General features: G+C 41.4%; 1 protein-coding gene across 2 annotated transcripts in view; it reads left to right on the top strand.

Annotated features, from left to right (window-relative positions):
• sltm (SAFB-like, transcription modulator) overlaps window positions 1–19,831 on the top strand; it is a 96,719-nt gene extending 76,888 nt beyond the window's left edge. For both annotated transcript variants that reach the window (XM_063065751.1, XM_063065750.1), the window contains exons 16-21: window positions 2,147–2,271; window positions 2,935–3,075; window positions 9,146–9,529; window positions 10,246–10,393; window positions 10,692–10,858; window positions 18,402–19,831. In XM_063065751.1, the coding sequence (XP_062921821.1) occupies window positions 2,147–2,271; window positions 2,935–3,075; window positions 9,146–9,529; window positions 10,246–10,393; window positions 10,692–10,858; window positions 18,402–18,537 (1,101 nt within the window). In that variant the 3' untranslated portion in view covers window positions 18,538–19,831. The remainder of the gene's footprint in view (window positions 1–2,146; window positions 2,272–2,934; window positions 3,076–9,145; window positions 9,530–10,245; window positions 10,394–10,691; window positions 10,859–18,401) is intronic.
• The last annotated feature ends 351 nt before the right edge of the window (window positions 19,832–20,182 follow it).

Here is a 20,182-nt window from a genome sequence, read left to right as displayed (position 1 = left end):
AAGGCAGGATGGATCCATGGATTCATGTGGTTAATGCCAAATTCTGACCCCACCAACTGCATATCACAGCAGAAATCAAGATTCATCAAACCAGGGAATACTTTACCAATCTTAAACTGTCCAGTTTTGGTCAGCCTAAATATTTCAAGGTTTGACGTGTTGTGGTTCAGAGATGCTCTTCTGCACACCACTGTTGTAATGTATGGTTATTTCAGTTACTGTTGCCTTCCTGTCAGCTTGAACTAGTCAGGCCATTTTCCATTGACCTCTCTCCTTAAGGTGTTTTCACCCACAAATTTTTTTTTATTTTGTTTTTGTACTATTTTCTGTAAGCACTGTTGTGGGTAAAAACCCCAGGAGATCAGCAGTTCCTGAAATACTCAAATCACCCTGTCTGGCACCAAGAATCATCCATAGTCAAAGTCACTTAGATCTCATTTCTTCCCCATTTCTTATTCAGTTTGAACAACAACTGAACCTGTTGACCAAGTCTGCATGTTTTTATATGCTACGTTGCTGCCACATAATTGGTTGATTAGATGTTTGCATTAATAAGCAGTTGCACTTAGTAAAGTGGGCACTGAGTGCAAATGAGCATGGATTTTGTTTTAAACTTTCGTGCTTTCTTCTTTACCACTTGTTAAAATAGTAGGCCATGCTGGGATTTTCTTAAGCAAAGTCAGACAAGAGTTTCAGCATAAGAGGATGTGTGTACTATCCTTCCCCTTTTACTCAGGCACAAATGCAACATACAACTCTTCAGGTCTAATTTAATTTGAACTGTAGTGAGTTTATCAGCCTTGAGTTGGTTGCTAATTTCTGAGATTTCTTCCTGGGTGCTATATGAGTTAAGGCTGTGCTTATCCAAGGTGCTGTATTTCAGTGAGAAACAAGGCTGGGTTTCAAATTGACACATTGCAATTGAATCTAACTTCATGGATTTTTAGATCAAGTTCCAGATTATGATATTGGGTCTATCACAACTGAGAACTGTAAGTTTCAAATGATAAAGTAAATCTCCGATAATCTATCATCTTTTTATTTCTTTTACCCGTTACACAGTTTATTAAGGTATCCAGTAAATATATTTTGTTTAACAGGTGTGAGAAATGTACAAGCACACCAGACCCCGACCCCCACCCCCACCCCCACTCTGATCGCAAACCTGTCTACATTCCTAACCTTGGGTTCTGGACCCCAATCCTGGCTTCACACTCTGGTGCACCAGTTCCAGTTGCACACCCGACTTGCCCTGGGGCTCTGGGCTCACATTCCAGACTGATCCAGCTGCAGGACCATCAAGATTTTCAAACAATGATTGTTTAATTATCAGAGTTTTACGAAATCTAAGCTGGTGGATAGGATTTCAATTTCCTCCATGGTTCTCAGTTTATTTAATTTTCTCCATCCTTTTCATATCTGTGGGCTCATACATTCCCGTCTTTTAAAATCCCTGAATTTATTAACTTTACCAGTGGTGGTCATACATTCAGCTATCAAGTCCCTACACTTTGAAATTCCTTATGAACAACCACTAGCACTGATGTTAAGGTAAAACTATCTATTGGGTCAATTATTTGCTTAGTTTCCCTAATCTTTTGATTGGTTCTTTATCAAATTTTGTTTATGATGCATTGGGCCCTTCTTCAGTATTGAAGGTGCTGTGTTTTCCCTTTCCTCTCTCACACCCCTTTTCACTGCTTGCTCATCATGAAGGTAAACTTATTTATCATCAGTATTCACTGTTCCCTTTATGGGCATAACTTCTTGTAATGACTTTTTCATTTATCCTCTTATTGCAGTGCACCTGTGCCCAAGTGCCTTTTCAGTATTTACAATTTGTGTATTAGTTCAATTATTGTTGACTTGCAAAATCTGAGCACAGTATGATAATGTTTTTGTTTTTTTTTAATTCTCAAATACCTTAAGGGCATAATTTCATCCTGTGTGTGTTAGTGAGAATTTTCCGAGCTGCTTCAGTAGTATTGAACCTCTTGTGGGACGAGAGCTTTTCATTCCATAAAGGTGTCTCCCCTTTATTTATGTCACTATATATATCAGTAGTTTCAAGGGTGGAGAATAGTGTGTTGACAGGACAGTAAATAATTATGGTTCAGGAAAACAAGTGAAACTTTTGCTTATTTAGGAACGTCGTAAGGAAATAGAACGCATTGCTCGGGAACGTGAAGAACTCCGTAGGCAACACGAGCAACTTCGGTTTGAACAAGAAAGAAGGAACTCTTTAAAGAGGCCACATGATGTAGACAATAGGTATGTTTTAATGTGACAGAATTATTGGATAAACTTTCCGATACTCATTGGCTGTATGAAAAGTCCTGCTTCAATAACAGCATGAATTTGATTACTTACTCTGTAGTTTGATGAATAAACTTTTGCTGATTTTGATTTATAAGTGTTATACCTGTAGGCTTTATTATCCTTTTTACAATGTTGTTAGGGTTGCAGAAATAATAGTGTAAATACATACAATGTTTTACTTTGCTCTTACTCTTTGATTTCATTCTGAAACCTTGATATTATCTGTCTTGTAAAATCACTTAGTCTCGTATTGTGGTATGAAGCTTCATTCATTTAAATCTGAATTATTTTGTATTCTTTTTAGTTCCTCTCCATTATGTGTATGGTTAATTAAATGATACTATAAGACATAGGAGCAAATTAGGCCATCAAGTCTGCTCTGCTGTTCCATCTCTCTCGACCCTATTCACCTGTCTTCTCCCCGTAACTAATCAAGAACTATCAACCTCCACTTTAAATATACCCAGTAACTTGCCCTCAGCCATCTATGACAATGAATTCCATAGATCTCCATTCATGAATGAATGTTATGCTTGATTATTGTTTTTGGAAAAGAAAAGTTTATTCTTGACATGTTTTAAAGCTGGTTAAATCTCTCAATGTCATGTAATCTAGGCGTGATGAACCCTATTGGAATGATCATAAAAGGAGAGCCATAGACAATGATGTCCGTTTTGGTCACAATTCAGAATACGGTCGTCAAGAGCCAAACCGTTACAATGATTTTGACCATAGGATGCCGTCTGCATTTGAGAGGTGAGTGCTGCCTTTCTATCTGGTTTTTGACCATACCAGATGAAACCTGATGTTGCTATGTATTGATTTGAAAAATACTTCTTTTCAAAAAGGGGTGGAGACAGAAAGCAAGAAACTCCAAACCAGTTGGTTTAACTTCTCTTGTTGGAAAAATGTTAGAAGCTGTTCTCAAAAATTATAGCAGGCCATTTGGGTTAATTGAAGGTTGTCATAAAAAGAGTGATGTTGCAAGTTCTATGAAAAGGTAACAAGCCCTCTGTGGAGGGCTCATAATTAGATTTCCAGAAGGCATTTGGTGAGGTGCTACATCGAAAATTATTAGGGGAAAATAAGGCTTCTGGTGCAGGAAGCAACGTATTGGTGACAAAAGATCAATTCATAAGAAACTGCAGATAGGCAGAAATGGATCTTGTGATGTAACTTCTGATAGGCATGAATGTTGCAACCTACTCATCAGTTTGTAGCTTAGATGAAGTGACTTGAAGACTGGTTTTTCATTTTGCTGATGACATAATGATAGAAGGAAAGGTAGGCTGCAGAGGACAAGAGAGGTTCCAGTATTGATCTTGCAAATGTGAAATAATGCATTTTAGCCTTTCGATATAAAATATTTTATCTTGGTCTGGTCATTTCTCTACATCCATCCTCCTCCCTCCCCAGGCACTGTCCCATGCAGCTAAATACCTTTCCCTCCAACTGCCCCTTATTTGAGATGTAAGCCGCTCTCCTCCCTCCCCAGGCACTGTCCCATGCAGCTAAATACCTTTCCCTCCAACTGCCCCTTATTTGAGATGTAAGCCGCCCTCCGCCCTCCTCCCTCCCCAGGCACTGTCCCATGCAGCTAAATACCTTTCCCTACAACTGCCCCTTATTTGAGATGTAAGCCGCCCTCCGCCCTCCCCAGGCACTGTCCCATGCAGCTAAATACCTTTCCCTACAACTGCCCCTTATTTGAGATGTAAGCCGCCCTCCGCCCTCCTCCCTCCCCAGGCACTGTCCCATGCAGCTAAATACCTTTCCCTACAACTGCCCCTTATTTGAGATGTAAGCCGCCCTCCGCCCTCCTCCCTCCCCAGGCACTGTCCCATGCAGCTAAATACCTTTTCCTACACTGCCCCTTATTTGAGATGTAAGCCGCCCTTCCAGGTGAAGCAGGCATTACATGTGAGTCCTGCAGTGTTGCTCATTGCATTCATTGCTCACTATAGCCTCTGTGTCAGTGAGACTAGACTCAGGTGGGGTGAGTACTTCACTGAGCATTGCTCACTACAGCCTCTGTCAGTGAGACTAGACTCAGGTGGGCTGAGCACTTCACTGAGCATTGCTCACTACAGCCTCTGTCAGTGAGACTAGACTCAGGTGGGGTGAGTACTTCACTGAGCATTGCTCACTACAGCCTCTGTGTCAGTGAGACTAGACTCAGGTGGGCTGAGCACTTCACTGAGCATTGCTCACTCCAGCCTCTGTCAGTGAGACTAGACTCAGGTGGGGTGAGTACTTCACTGAGCATCTTCACTACAGCCTCTGTGTCAGTGAGACTAGACTCAGGTGGGCTGAGCACTTCACTGAGCATCTTCACTACAGCCTCTGTCAGTGAGACTAGACTCAGGTGGGCTGAGCACTTCACTGAGCATTGCTCACTACAGCCTCTGTCAGTGAGACTAGACTCAGGTGGGCTGAGCACTTCACTGAGCATTGCTCACTACAGCCTCTGTCAGTGAGACTAGACTCAGGTGGGCTGAGCACTTCACTGAGCATTGCTCACTACAGCCTCTGTGTCAGTGAGACTAAACTCAGGTGGGGTAAGTACTTCACTGAGCATCTTCACTACAGCCTCTGTCAGTGAGACTAGACTCAGGTGGGGTGAGTACTTCACTGAGCATCTTCACTACAGCCTCTGTCAGTGAGACTAGACTCAGGTGGGCTGAGCACTTCACTGAGCATCTTCACTCCAGCCTCTGTCAGTGAGACTAGACTCAGGTGGGGTGAGTACTTCACTGAGCATCTTCACTACAGCCTCTGTGTCAGTGAGACTAGACTCAGGTGGGGTAAGTACTTCACTGAGCATCTTCACTACAGCCTCTGTCAGTGAGACTAGACTCAGGTGGGCTGAGTACTTCACTGAGCATTGCTCACTACAGCCTCTGTGTCAGTGAGACTAGACTCAGGTGGGGTAAGTACTTCACTGAGCATCTTCACTACAGCCTCTGTCAGTGAGACTAGACTCAGGTGGGCTGAGTACTTCACTGAGCATTGCTCACTACAGCCTCTGTGTCAGTGAGACTAGACTTAGGTGGGCTGAGCACTTCACTGAGCATCTTCACTACAGCCTCTGTGTCAGTGAGACTAGACTCAGGTGGGCTGAGCACTTCACTGAACATTGCTCACTACAGCCTCTGTCAGTGAGACTAGACTCAGGTGGGGTGAGTACTTCACTGAGCATCTTCACTACAGCCTCTGTGTCAGTGAGACTAGACTCAGGTGGGCTGAGCACTTCACTGAGCATCTTCACTACAGCCTCTGTCAGTGAGACTAGACTCAGGTGGGGTGAGTACTTCACTGAGCATCTTCACTCCAGCCTCTGTCAGTGAGACTAGACTCAGGTGGGCTGAGCACTTCACTGAGCATCTTCACTACAGCCTCTGTGTCAGTGAGACTAGACTCAGGTGGGCTGAGCACTTCACTGAGCATCTTCACTACAGCCTCTGTGTCAGTGAGACTAGACTCAGGTGGGGTAAGTACTTCACTGAGCATCTTCACTACAGCCTCTGTCAGTGAGACTAGACTCAGGTGGGCTGAGCACTTCACTGAGCATCTTCACTACAGCCTCTGTGTCAGTGAGACTAGACTCAGGTGGGCTGAGCACTTCACTGAGCATCTTCACTACAGCCTCTGTGTCAGTGAGACTAGACTCAGGTGGGGTAAGTACTTCACTGAGCATCTTCACTCCAGCCTCTGTCAGTGAGACTAGACTCAGGTGGGCTGAGTACTTCACTGAGCATCTTCACTACAGCCTCTGTCAGTGAGACTAGACTCAGGTGGGGTGAGTACTTCACTGAGCATCTTCACTACAGCCTCTGTCAGTGAGACTAGACTCAGGTGGGCTGAGCACTTCACTGAGCATCTTCACTACAGCCTCTGTCAGTGAGACTAGACTCAGGTGGGCTGAGCACTTCACTGAGCATCTTCACTACAGCCTCTGTGTCAGTGAGACTAGACTCAGGTGGGGTGAGCACTTCACTGAGCATCTTCACTACAGCCTCTGTCAGTGAGACTAGACTCAGGTGGGCTGAGCACTTCACTGAGCATCTTCACTCCAGCCTCTGTCAGTGAGACTAGACTCAGGTGGGCTGAGCACTTCACTGAGCATCTTCACTACAGCCTCTGTGTCAGTGAGACTAGACTCAGGTGGGCTGAGCACTTCACTGAGCATTGCTCACTACAGCCTCTGTGTCAGTGAGACTAGACTCAGGTGGGCTGAGTACTTCACTGAGCATCTTCACTACAGCCTCTGTGTCAGTGAGACTAGACTCAGGTGGGCTGAGCACTTCACTGAGCATTGCTCACTACAGCCTCTGTGTCAGTGAGACTAGACTCAGGTGGGCTGAGTACTTCACTGAGCATCTTCACTACAGCCTCTGTCAGTGAGACTAGACTCAGGTGGGCTGAGCACTTCACTGAGCATTGCTCACTACAGCCTCTGTGTCAGTGAGACTAGACTCAGGTGGGCTGAGTACTTCACTGAGCATCTTCACTACAGCCTCTGTCAGTGAGACTAGACTCAGGTGGGCTGAGCACTTCACTGAGCATTGCTCACTACAGCCTCTGTGTCAGTGAGACTAGACTCAGGTGGGCTGAGTACTTCACTGAGCATCTTCACTACAGCCTCTGTCAGTGAGACTAGACTCAGGTGGGGTGAGCACTTCACTGAGCATTGCTCACTACAGCCTCTGTCAGTGAGACTAGACTCAGGTGGGGTGAGTACTTCACTGAGCATTGCTCACTACAGCCTCTGTCAGTGAGACTAGACTCAGGTGGGCTGAGCACTTCACTGAGCATTGCTCACTACAGCCTCTGTCAGTGAGACTAGACTCAGGTGGGCTGAGCACTTCACTGAGCATCTTCACTACAGCCTCTGTCTGAGACTAGACTCAGGTGGGCTGAGCACTTCACTGAGCATTGCTCACTACAGCCTCTGTCAGTGAGACTAGACTCAGGTGGGCTGAGCACTTCACTGAGCATTGCTCACTACAGCCTCTGTCAGTGAGACTAGACTCAGGTGGGGTGAGTACTTCACTGAGCATCTTCACTACAGCCTCTGTCAGTGAGACTAGACTCAGGTGGGCTGAGCACTTCACTGAGCATTGCTCACTACAGCCTCTGTCAGTGAGACTAGACTCAGGTGGGCTGAGCACTTCACTGAGCATTGCTCACTACAGCCTCTGTCAGTGAGACTAGACTCAGGTGGGCTGAGCACTTCACTGAGCATTGCTCACTACAGCCTCTGTCAGTGAGACTAGACTCAGGTGGGGTGAGTACTTCACTGAGCATCTTCACTACAGCCTCTGTCAGTGAGACTAGACTCAGGTGGGGTGAGTACTTCACTGAGCATTGCTCACTACAGCCTCTGTCAGTGAGACTAGACTCAGGTGGGCTGAGCACTTCACTGAGCATCTTCACTACAGCCTCTGTCAGTGAGACTAGACTCAGGTGGGGTGAGTACTTCACTGAGCATCTTCACTACAGCCTCTGTCAGTGAGACTAGACTCAGGTGGGCTGAGTACTTCACTGAGCATCTTCACTTCATCTGCCATGCCAGTCAAGATCTCCAATGGTCAGCTATTCTGCTTCCACTCTATTCCCACGTCGATATGTTTATCCATTGACGGGTGTAGGCTAATCTCCGTATAGGAATAGTGCCTCATAGTCCACTTGGACAAACTCCAACCTTACAACATATATACTGAATCGCCTAACTTGAGGTAATCACTTGCCCTCTCTCCATTTTCCCTTTTCTCTTTTTCCTGATCCACCTGCTACCTTTCACCAATTTTTTCCTCTTCATCTGCCCATTATCCACACACTCCCCCTGCTGTTTCTCCTTCCCATCTCCCTCCCTCAAATCCATTTTCCATCCATCTATCCATTAGATTCCATCATTGTCAGCCCTTCATCACTTTTACATATCACCTCCCAGTTTCTGGCATCATTGCCACTCTCCCCCTCCCTCATTTGCCTATCACCCTCACCTCCCCACCTAGACCCACCTTTCATTTACTAGCTCTTTCTCTGTCTCTTCTCTCCACCTTCTTATACTCACTATCTCCCCTCTTTCAGTTCAGATGAGAGATCTCAGCTCAAAACATCATCTGTCCACTACCTTACATAGATGCTTTCTGATGCATCTAGTTCCTCTAGGTTCTAGCATTTGAAATTTTATTGTGTCTTCAAATATTTTATCTAAATGGTGAGTGATCGCTAAACTAAAGTGCAGAGGTATCTGGTTATACTAGTGCACAATGTGCAAAAGATTAGAAAGTTATTTCTGCAGTTAATACAGAAGGCTAGGAGAATTGAATACAAGTGTAGGGTGGCAATGCCTCACTTGTGTAAGGCATTGATAATATCTCATTTGCTGTGCAGAGGATTGGTCTCCTGGCTCAAATCAACAACTAATCTGGTTGTTTTATGAGGAAAAGTTGGACAGGCTAGACTTGTATAGAGTGAGAGAAAGCTTGTTGAAACATGGAACATATTCAGGAGTTTTGACAGAATGGAAGTGGAGAGGACACTGGAGATGGGGCAGGGTTCACAAGTCTTTGGTACCCTGGTCCTCAAAGCAAGTAGAAACAATGTATTTGAATGTTTTTCATGGATTGTATCATGTGTATATATGATAGGAATGGACAGAGGATGGAGGGAGGGGGAAAAGAGAGGGAACCCTGCTGTTTCCAACAATTGCTTTGATCCCTGAAAGGTTTTATTCAGGCACAAACATCCCTGTTACCAAACTAAGAAGGTTGGCTGGTTCTTGAAGCTAATACATGATGTTATTTCCTGAACTTTACAGGAGAGGAGATCGTTACAACAGTCAAGGGGATGGAAAGAAGAATCGTGCTGGTAGTCGCAGAGAGGATGCTGGGTATAACAGGTATCCAAAACCATATGGTGATTCCCGAAGACCAAGTTCTCAACAAAGAAATGAACTTCATGGAAATAGTGAGCGGAGAGAAATCCGGGATCGAGATGACCGTCGAACAGTGACAATTGAGGATCGTTCAGGAGGCAGCAGGGGTCATAACCATCTGGAAAAGATGTCACCATCAAGAGGCTTTCCTGATAGGGATAGGATGGGTGACCATGGGGTCCACCATGGTCGACCAAACCAAAATTCTTCTAGACCCAATGATTGGAAGTCAAGTAGTGGTATGGGCTCTACTAAACGTGAATTGAGGTAACGTTGCAATTCTTTGGATTGTGCACATAATAGTTTCCTTTTTCACAAATGTAGAATAACTTTGGCTCATTTTGAGATTTTAAAAACTTGTCATTTAAAAAAGGAATCGCAAATTCTGAGAATAAAAAATTAATTTCCCATGGAAGATCAGTCATATTTATTTATATCAATAACCAAAAAGTTTAAATACATGTAGATGTGACTGACTGGCCATTTGCTTTTATTTATATGGGTTTACTTTAGTCAGTGAGATTGCTGCAGTGAGAATTTATCTTTTGAATTAGAATTCAGAATGATGAATTTCATTGGGACTCATTGATATATTTGGTTCAAAATGATTTTAGTTGGGATCATTATCTTCCTAGTTTAGGAAAACAAAACTGGTTTAAAGATAATATGAAAAGTTTGGATTTCAATTTACTGTTTTTGTCAGAGAATGCATCTTGGTTCTTTTGCATTCCTTTGAAAAATGATCAGTTTAATGCTGCATTCTTTTCCATTAGTCTTAATAAGACTCAAATCACACATTCTCCAAAACGCAGACTAGGATTGATAGATTTCTGAATTAGTTGGATTAGACTTTGTTCTGAACTATTATTCCTTACCTGTTAGCTGGTTTTAAACATTTTGAGGACTGTTCGCTGCTTTGCTGTTAAATTTAACTTGTCATTTAGAAATCAAGGGAAAATGTTAACTGATTTTTGACATTGAAGGAATTCGAGAGAGAGAGAGCGAATACGGCCAGAGAGGTCTGGACCGAATGTGCGAAGTGGCCCACCGAGTGGTCACGGCAGTATGGCTGGTTACAGTAGCCGAGATGGAGGAAGGCCTGCTATTGGTGACAGAAGTAATAATCCTCAGGTAGAGAACAATTAATTAGACTTGATAATGCATGTGGAGCGGTTTTGTTCCATATAATTTCCCTTAAACTTTAAATCAGTGTCTTCAAATAGGTTTCCATTTGAGATAGTTGTTCCATAGAAAATAGATTCTGTATTGTCTACATAATGTAATTACTGGGAGCAATGGTAAATGTCACTCTCAGTTTTCCACCAGTAGAATTTTAAAGGGTATAATTTTGTGGTGATGCAAAAGAATTTCAATTAATTAATTTGAAATTATATTGTTGCATTCATATTTATGAAATCTCACTTCCCAGGCATCTCATTATCATGAAAACAGACATGTGGTGATAGAACGCCATGGCCGAGATGCAGGCGGACCAAGAAACAGTTGGCATTCTGGGCCCAGTTCTCAAGGCAGTGGATATCAAGAGGTGCGGCGAATGAGTGATGGTCGTGGTCCTGGCATGATGCCACCGTCCAGGTACTAAAGTTGCATTCTGTCAGCTATTCTGGTTGCCAATAACTTGGAACATCTATTGTAAATAATCTAATATTATGTATGGTATTGCATTTTTGACTGGTTTTATATTAAACACTCTCGTTCTTTCTGACAACCTATTTGAATTAAGTGTATTACTAGTGTTGATTTTTTTTTTGGGTAGGTACTTTTGTGATCCCTAATAGCTATAAATACTGAAAAGATTTGTTCATAAATGAATATAAATTCAACATCAAAGAAGACAAATCCAGGAAGATAGTTTGTTAAATCATTCAGTTAAATGTTAAGGAGATGATAATTGTATCTATATCAGTTAAAATTACATTAAACTTGTGTTTTACTGTATTAAAAGTTCTTGTTTCCAGTACATTAAAACTATTCTCAACTAATAGTGTGTATTGTTTCCATTTTTATGTCTTTTTGCTTGCGTAATATTAAAGTGCTTGTGCTGAACATAAGCATGTATATTGTGCCATATAGTAGTCTGGAAACGTACAGTTGTACTTAATTATATGGGGCTATAATTGTTCTCTTCATGCATTGACAGCTGTATTACACAATACATCTTGGAAGAGATAGGCTAAGAAAATGGTTTTACACTGATTTTCTGTTTCCTGTCTATGATCAATACTACTGTCCTCTGTTACATTTCTTAGATTTTGTAGGCTGTAATTTGTAGATTGTTTCATTCCACCATATCTCTTCACTCCTGATTAATTTTTTGTTTGGAACTATCGATAACCACGACTGGTGTCTCTTACCTTGTTCAGACACAAAAGGCTGTGGAAATATTCCAGTAAAATCATCCCCTAATTTCTCCTTCACTTTGCGCCCTTCCCAGCCTAACTACAACCACTGTAGTTATAGTTGGGCTGCCCTCTCCTCTGGACCACCCTTCTCTGTGTGATATTTAATCTATTCATTCTTACAAAGATTATCTGAAACGATTTTGGTACCTACACCCGTAATGTGACCTTCTTTTGTTTTCCCCAAGGGTATATTCTTGACTATCTTTTTTTCTCAAATGCTCCTCGAGGGTTTTGACCAAGGTTCTTCAACATGGCAGAATGATCAGAATGGTTAAAGACAATGGGATATACAAAGGATAAGGGCAAATAAAATTAATTTAGTACTGATAAGAGAAGTGTAAAGGTTGATGTGACTAGAAGAAAATTTCAGTGGTACTCTGTAGGGCTTGGAACTAATTCTATAACTCAAGATATTATCAATAATACCAGAAAAAGGAGGCATGATTTAAAGTTGCATTTGATTTTTTTAAAAATGTGTTGTTATTCTCAGGGAGAAAGTAGTATACAGCATCAGTAAACTAAGTCAGGTTGGCTTAGTTCTCTTGCAATAATGAGAGGGAATTGTTCTATAATGCCTATGAGAGGGAATACATTTTATTAGGCTAGGGCAAATGACAACAAAAACTAGAAATGTAGAGGAACATAAGATAGTTGGAATGCACATTGACAGATTCCTGAAGATGGTAGTATAAGTGGATACAGTTGAGTATGCAATATTTTTCTTGTAATGTGCCTTGGCAATAAAGCAATGAGTTGCATTACTTTATCAGGGACCTTTTCCTCATAATGTCTAAAGTGGGGACTGAAAGGAAATGGGCAACTCCTCCCAAAAACAGGCGAAGCTATTCATGCCTGTGTATGGCAAGTTAGGGATACTACGTAGACATAATGTGTAACAAATAACAGTGGTACCACTGCATAGACCATCTTCAGCAAGAGAAAACTTAATAACAACCTGAATGTTCAGTGGTATTGGGTCTCACCTTCAATATTTTTAATGATCTATGTTGACCATAAATTTAACTGAATGAGCAACAACACCTGTAGTCATAAGTGGTTCGAAGGTAATTGATTTGCCTTCCTACATCTCATAACCTTTCCATTGTCTATGGGGCATGTCAGGAATACTTTGGAATACTATTATGTGCTTTAATGAATGCAGCTCCAATAACATTCAAGCTAAGCCTCAGCTTCAGGTTCCCCTCCAAACCATATATGTACTGACAGAGCAAAATAGTGAGGTAGTGTTAATGGGTGTGTGGACCATTCAGAAATCTGATGGCGGAGGGGAAGAAGCTGGAACCAAAACATTGAGTGTGCATCTCCAGGCTTCTGTACTTCCTCTCTGATGGTAGCAATGAGAAGAGGATATGCTCTCAGTGGTAAGGGTCCTTCATAAAATAGGCCAAAGTCAGCATGTTTTCCTTAAGGAAAATTTTGTCTGAGAAATCTGTTGGAACTGTTTGTGGAAATAACAAACAGGATAGACAAAGGAGAATCAGTGGATATTGTGTACTTCAAATTTCAGAAGGCCTTTGACAAGACGCCGCATATAAGGTTGCTTAACAAGATAAGAGCTCACATTATTACAGGAAAAATACTAACATGAATAGATTAGCTGATTGGCAGGAAGCAAAGAGTGCGAATAAAGGGAGCCTTTTTCTGGTTGGCTACTGAGAAGTATTGGTGTTCTGCAGGGGTTGATGTTGGGACTACTTTTTACATTATATGTTAATGATTTGGATGCTAGAATTGATGGCTTTGAACCCCAATTTTTCAGAGGATACAAAGAAGGGTGGAAGGGCTGATAATGTTGAGGAAGCAGGGAGGCTATAGAAGAACTTAGAAACATTAGGAAAGAGGGGAAAGAGATGGCAGATGGAATATAATGTCAGGACGTGTATGGTCATGCATTCTGGGCAGAAGGAACAAAATTGCAGACTATTTTATAAATGTGCATAAAATTTTTTAAAAATCTGAGATACAGAGAGACTTGTCCTCATGCAAGATTCTGTAAAAGTCAACTTGCAGGTTGTGTCAGTGGTGAGGAAAGCAAATGTTAGCATTCATTTCGAGAGACCTAGAGCAAGGATGTAATGGTGAGGCCTCGCCTGGAGTATTGTGACTAGCTTTTGTCCTCTTATCTAAGAAAGTATGTGCTGACTTTGGAGAGGGTTCAAAGGAGTTTCACGAGAATGATTCCGGGAATGAAAGGGTTATCATATGAAGAATATTTGATGGCTTTGGGCCTGTACTTGCTGGAATTTAGAGGAATGTGGGGGAATCTCTTTGAAACTTATTGAATGCTGAAAGGCAAAGATAGAGTGGATGTGGAGAGGATATTTCCTATAGTGAGTGAAACTAGGTCTAAAGGGCACAGCTTCAGAATAGAGGGATGTCCATTTAGAATGGAAATGAGGCAGAATTTCTGTAGCCAAAGTGAGGGTGAATCTGTGGAATTTGTTGCCGCAGGTGGAGGTGAAGCCTAGGTCACTGGTTGTATTTAAGGGATTTTCAAATGATGGATGCCATCATCTTGAGGCATTGCCTTTTTGAAGATGTTCTTGATGTTAGGCAGGCTACTTTGAAAACTGCAACACAGCACAGGCCCTTTGGCCCACTGTTCTGACTAACCTACTGAGATCAATCTAACCCATTCCTCCTACATAGCCCTCCATTTTTCTACATTCCATGTGCCTATCTGAGAGTTTCTTAAATGCCCCTAATGTATTCATCACTACCACCACCCTGCCAGGGAATTCTATGCATTCAACACTCTTATGTTTAAAAAAATAATAAATTACCTCAGAGATTCTTTCCTTAAAATAATGCTATTATTCATTAGCCATTTCCACCCTGGGAAAAAGTCTGGTTATCCACTTAATCTATGCCACTTATTGTCTTGCACATCTGTATTATGTCACCTGCCATCCTTCGCTCCAAAGAGAAAACTCCTAGCTCACTCAACCTATCTTCATAAGACGTGCTCTTTGGTTCAGGTAGCATCCTGGTATATCTCCTCTGCACCCTCTCTAAAGTTTCCATATCCTTCCACCAGAACTGAACACAATATTCCAAATGTGGTCCAAATAGGGTTTTAGAGAATTGGAACATTACCTCACAGTCCTTGAACTCAAGTGCCCATGACCCTCTGCAGCTTTTCCCAGTCCTATGCATTACCAGGTGATAATCTTCTCCACTGTGCCGATGTAAAAATTTGCTTGAGTATTTAGTGACATACCAAATCTCAGACTCCTTTTGGCAAGCCACCTTCCTTCGTAATTGCATCAAGGTATTGGGCCGAGGATAGACCCTCTGAGATGTTGATACCGAGGGCTTGAAACTGCTGACCTCTGGACAAGACAGGTGTGTTCTCCTGCCTTCCCCTTCCTGAAGTCCAAAATAAATTCCTTGATGCTGTCGTACCAGAGACAGCTACATGCTGCAAATGAAATTAATTACTGGTTTAACACTAGTTTGGCCACAGATGGTAACCACCTTTCCCAGAAAGAATTATTTTAATATTTCATTATCTGGGCATTTATTGACTTGTGGTGGTGAGTCACTGCTTTGAACTGTTATAGTCGTGGTTGAAGGTACTGTTGGGGAATGTGTTCCGGTTTAGACCTGGTGACAATCAGTATGTTTACATGTTAGATGAGATTGCAGCTAGTAGAAGAATGCCAGCCCCTGTGGTGGATGATGTGGATTTAGCAGGCAGCCAGCTGAGTACCTGTGGTGTATTACTGATGGTGAACAATATTGTCATTATGTGCTGGTAGGGGAAGAAATGCATGTTGGTGTTAGATTGGGCTTAGAGAAGATCAGATGATTTTCCCAGAACTAGAATACTCATGATGAAAGAAAGTTAAAGGCAAAGATTTAATCAAGGTTTATAAAATTGAAGCTAAGAATTATAAAGTAATAGAACACTACAGCACAAAAACAGGCCGTTTGGTCCATCTAGTCCGTGCTGAACTATTAACCTGCCTTGTCCCATCGACCTGTCCTCCATACCCATCCCCTCCACGTACCTATCGAGACTTCTCTTCACATTTTATACAACTTCAACATAACATCCCAAATCCTGTACTCAATACTCGAGTTCTAGTCTCACCAACTTCTCCAGCAGAAAGAGTTAAATGCAAGCAAACATTATCTATACCCCAAATAATTTTGTATATCTCTATCAAATCTCCCCTTGTTCTTCTACACTCCAGGGAATAAAGTCTTAACCTATTAAACCTTTCCCTATAATTCAGGTCCTTAAGTCCGGCAACGTCCTTGTAAATTTTCTCTGCACTGTTTCAGTCTATTTGACATCTTGTAGGTAGGTAACCAAAAACTGAACATAATACTCCAAATTAGGCATCACTAGTACCTTGTACAACTTCAACATAATATCCCAACTCTTACTCAGTATTCTCATTTCATGAAAGCCAATGTGCCAAAAGCTTTCTTTCCAACCCTATTTACCTCGGTGCTATTTTCTCTCTGTTTGTCCTTTGCAGAGCTGAGTACCTAGGGGCCTTATAGGTAAGGTAGTTGTAATTGAGATTGGAGATAGCTGGTGGGGATACCAAAAGAAGTGATGGAAGCCAAGACATCAGCAAAACAAAGTATCTGGGTGAACTCCTGAAAGGAGGTGGTTATTAGTTCAGCTGACATGGGTACTTGAGCCAAATAGTTGCTACTGCTGCACATTTCTGTTTTTTTTTTCCTGGAATCTGTCAGAGTCTGTATCTCTATGTTTGCTAGAAGCAGCTGCACATTGCAAATGAATTAAAAACTATAACGGCAGCAAAAAGTCCAGGTCCTGGGCTTCATTGGCCAGGTGAGCATTTATTGCCTTTGCATTGCTTCAGATTACAACTATTTTTAGCCTCCTGTACAAGAGTACTAAGTATATTTAGTATCAAAGTACATGCACAATATACAACCTTGAGATTCATCTACTTACAGGCAGTCACAAAAAAGGAACCCAATGAAACCAATTAAAAAAAAGACTCTCAAACACCCAATATGCAGGAAAAGAAAACAAACCACGCAAACAATAAAAGTAAGCAACTAACATTCAGAACTGAAGTTCACAAAAGCAAGTCTACAGCCACAAAGCACCTCCCCTCCCTATTGGTAGTAATGTCCTGATTTGGAGTGCATGCCCTACTCAGGCTTCACATATTGTGACAACAGCCCAATGAACTGGCTGTCTCTATTCCCTCTTCTGTACTGTTTCCTTCATATTTACAATGTGGTGCCTATCCAATTGAAGTGGATGAGATTACTCGAATGAATTCTCCATAAAGCACTTATACATTTGTGAACTGTGTTCTTCCCACAGGATGGGAACAGACCATTTAGTTGGCTCGGGCTTATTACACCAATCATGATTGATTTTGCAACCAAATTCTATTGGTGTCAGAGATTAACATCCTTTCACTCTCTCTGTAAAAGCCTTTCTAACCTTTCTTTCTGAAAACTCAGTAACACTTGAAACCATGGTGCCCCTTACATAGTTTGTGGAAAATGCTTTCTCTCTACCTTGCTCGTTCCTCTTTCTTCAAATGAATCACCTGTCAATGAATGGAGCCTAGTATGTATAATTTTTCCTTGTAATTTAACCCTTGTCCGGGCATAATTCTAGTAAGTCTGACTGCAGTCTTCCTGAGGTCAATATATTATTCTTAAGAATATAACAAATTGCTTACATTTTTGTATATAACTGTAATATCCCTCTTGCCCACCTTTACTATTATTCCCTCACATGAAGCCAACATTACATTGCTTCCTTTTGTATAATCACTCTTTAATATTTTAATAATCTATGCATATCTTTAAACTTGTTTCTTCCACCTTTTCATCACAAATTTTGATGAGATAGATAAAGCCATGTTTGTGCAATTTACTATCATTATGCAAGTGGTATTTATCTGATAGTTAAAAGGACACGTTGCTCAATATTCGAAGCTTCGAACAAAAGCATTCCATTTAAATAACTACCTGTTATATCAGAAGTATGATGCTTTTGTGTGGGCACATGGCCAAGTGGTTAAGGCATTGGACTAGCGACCTGAAGTTCGTGAGTTCAAGCCCCAGCCGAGGGAACGTGTTGTGTCCTTGAGCAAGGCACTTAATCACGCATTGCTCGGCAACGACACTGGTACCAAGCTGTATGGGTCCTAGTGCCCTTCCCTTGGACAACATCGGTGCCGTGGAGAGGGGAGACTTGCAGCATAGGCACCTGCTGGTCTTCCATACAACCTTGCCCAGGCCTGCGTCCTGGAGAGTGAAGACTTTCCAGGCGCAGATCCATGGTCTCGCAAGACTAACGGATGCCTTAATGATGCTTTTGCTTTTCAAAGGTTGTCAGTGGTGCTATCAATACATCTTTTTGTTTCTGCCACACAATAATTGGGATCTCATGACTGCTTGGTATTGCATTTATTCACTATCCAAAGTATTGGGATTTACATGTATGGCAACATAATTTAGAAGTGAAAGTTTTGCACGTTGTACCAAGACCCAATTGATTTATTTTTCTTTTCAGGTTGTTTACATGTTAACATTGATTTCATTTTCAAAAACTGTTTTTACAAATATTATTTTGCTAAGTTCCTTGATATGTTTTGCCCATTTTCAGATACAGAGTATCTTGAGATTTTAGCCATTGCTGGCTTCAAAGGTTTCTTACTATTTTCTTTTATTGCCCTCTGTAGTCCTGTAGCAAACAGAATTGTGCAGATCACCAACAACACAATACAAGGAGGCAATGTTTCAGGCTCCAAAGGACTGCATGGATCAGGAGATGCTCGCTTTAAGCCATTCAAAGGGGGTGCTCCACGAAGACTCTAATCCACATTGTTTGCAGTAGATTTTTTTTTGTTTCTAGATGTACCTGTATTTGTAGTTATATTCAATCAATTCAACCTACTATGTTTTCCCTGTGCCACAGACATTATTACGTCTGATTTTTAGCACATCATTTTACCACTGACCTTTTTGCTGTTGGTTTTATTTATGTAGCAGTACACCTATTGAAAATGAAGAAAAGCCACTTTTGTTTTCAGTCTGATTTGTGTAAATGTCTCACTTTGGAAGAGAGCATGGCAGTGGAACCCCAATTATCTGTTAGTATAGAGATTGGGTAGGGAAGTCCCTCTCCATAGATAATGGAACTTGGATGTTTGATAGATGTCTGTGCTCAGTGAGCCTTAGGTTTGGTATATCCTCTGGATGCCTATCAAGCTACTAGCACCATGTCATTACAGCCAAAAATAGAGTAATTCTTCATTATTGGCAGCCTTGACGCCATTCATATACCAAACTAATTCAAGAATGGTTTGAAAGATTAATTTGTAAACTGTAATTGCTATCCTGTGAATAATTGAAAAGTGCATAAAGGAAGGACAGATAACTGAGACTCCACTGTATGGTTAATTATTCAAAGCTTCTTAGAAGACAATTGTGCAATTCACTATTATCTGTAGTAATGCAGTTAACTTCCTACATTAATAGACAGGACACAGGGAGGGGCAGCAGGCTCCACCATTTTGCAAAATAGCATATTTATTGACAATTAATTTTCTACATTTACCAGCCACAGTTTAGAATATTAGTAACTTTTCTCAAAGGATTGTTCTTTACAAGTGTATAAATGTGGCACCGATGCTGGGAAGATGTATTCTTGGATTTTGGAATAAATCTTCATGACATTGTTATTTGAAGTTAAGTCACTTCTTTATTTCCATTTCCTGTTTTGTTAAAATATTTTGATTCACAAACTGAATTATTAATGTATGTATGATCAAATAAATGGTTTTAGTCAGGTTTACTTGAAATGATATTATGCTCCTGTTATCCTAAGTACTCTGGAGATAGTAAATTCCTTGAAATACATCCTGGACAGTGGTGTTAAAGGCATTCTGCATCTTATGGTGGGACAGAGAAGAAATACTTCAGATGATTTCTCAACTTTGACATTCTTGATGCCATTCCATGGTAATCCATCCAGTCCAGCCTTGCTCCCACACATCAACGAGAAGTTAAAGGCTATGTGCCAACCAAAAAAAAAAGATCTTGGGTGTAGTTGGTATCCTGGCTGATTCACTAAAATTTTACTGGAGGAACCTTAATCTCAAACTCTCTGCCGAAACCACAACAGAATATGCTAGGACACTGTAACTGTGACCATCTTCAAGATAGGAAACAGCTGAATATGTTAACTACTGAGGATTCACCCAACTACTTGCCAAGGGAAAGTCAATGCCACCAGGATTTTCAGCCAGCTTCTTCCAGTGGATAAAGAGCTAGTTCCTGATTCTCAAACTGGATTCCATCCATCTGAAGGCACAAAGAACTTGAGCATTACCTTATGTCAAATCCAAGAAAGATGTGGTAGCACCACAAACTCTCACTCATGTTCTAAAATCCAGTGGCAGGATAAATGGATGAATAGTGTCTCTTCCAGGCCAGCACCTCCACAATTAGGGACCTGCTT

Source organism: Mobula hypostoma, chromosome 13 (assembly GCF_963921235.1).
Source record: "Mobula hypostoma chromosome 13, sMobHyp1.1, whole genome shotgun sequence".
NCBI lineage: Eukaryota > Metazoa > Chordata > Chondrichthyes > Myliobatiformes > Myliobatidae > Mobula > Mobula hypostoma.
The sequence above is the reverse complement of the archived record's forward strand: the minus strand, read 5'-3'. Positions and strand labels throughout refer to the sequence as shown.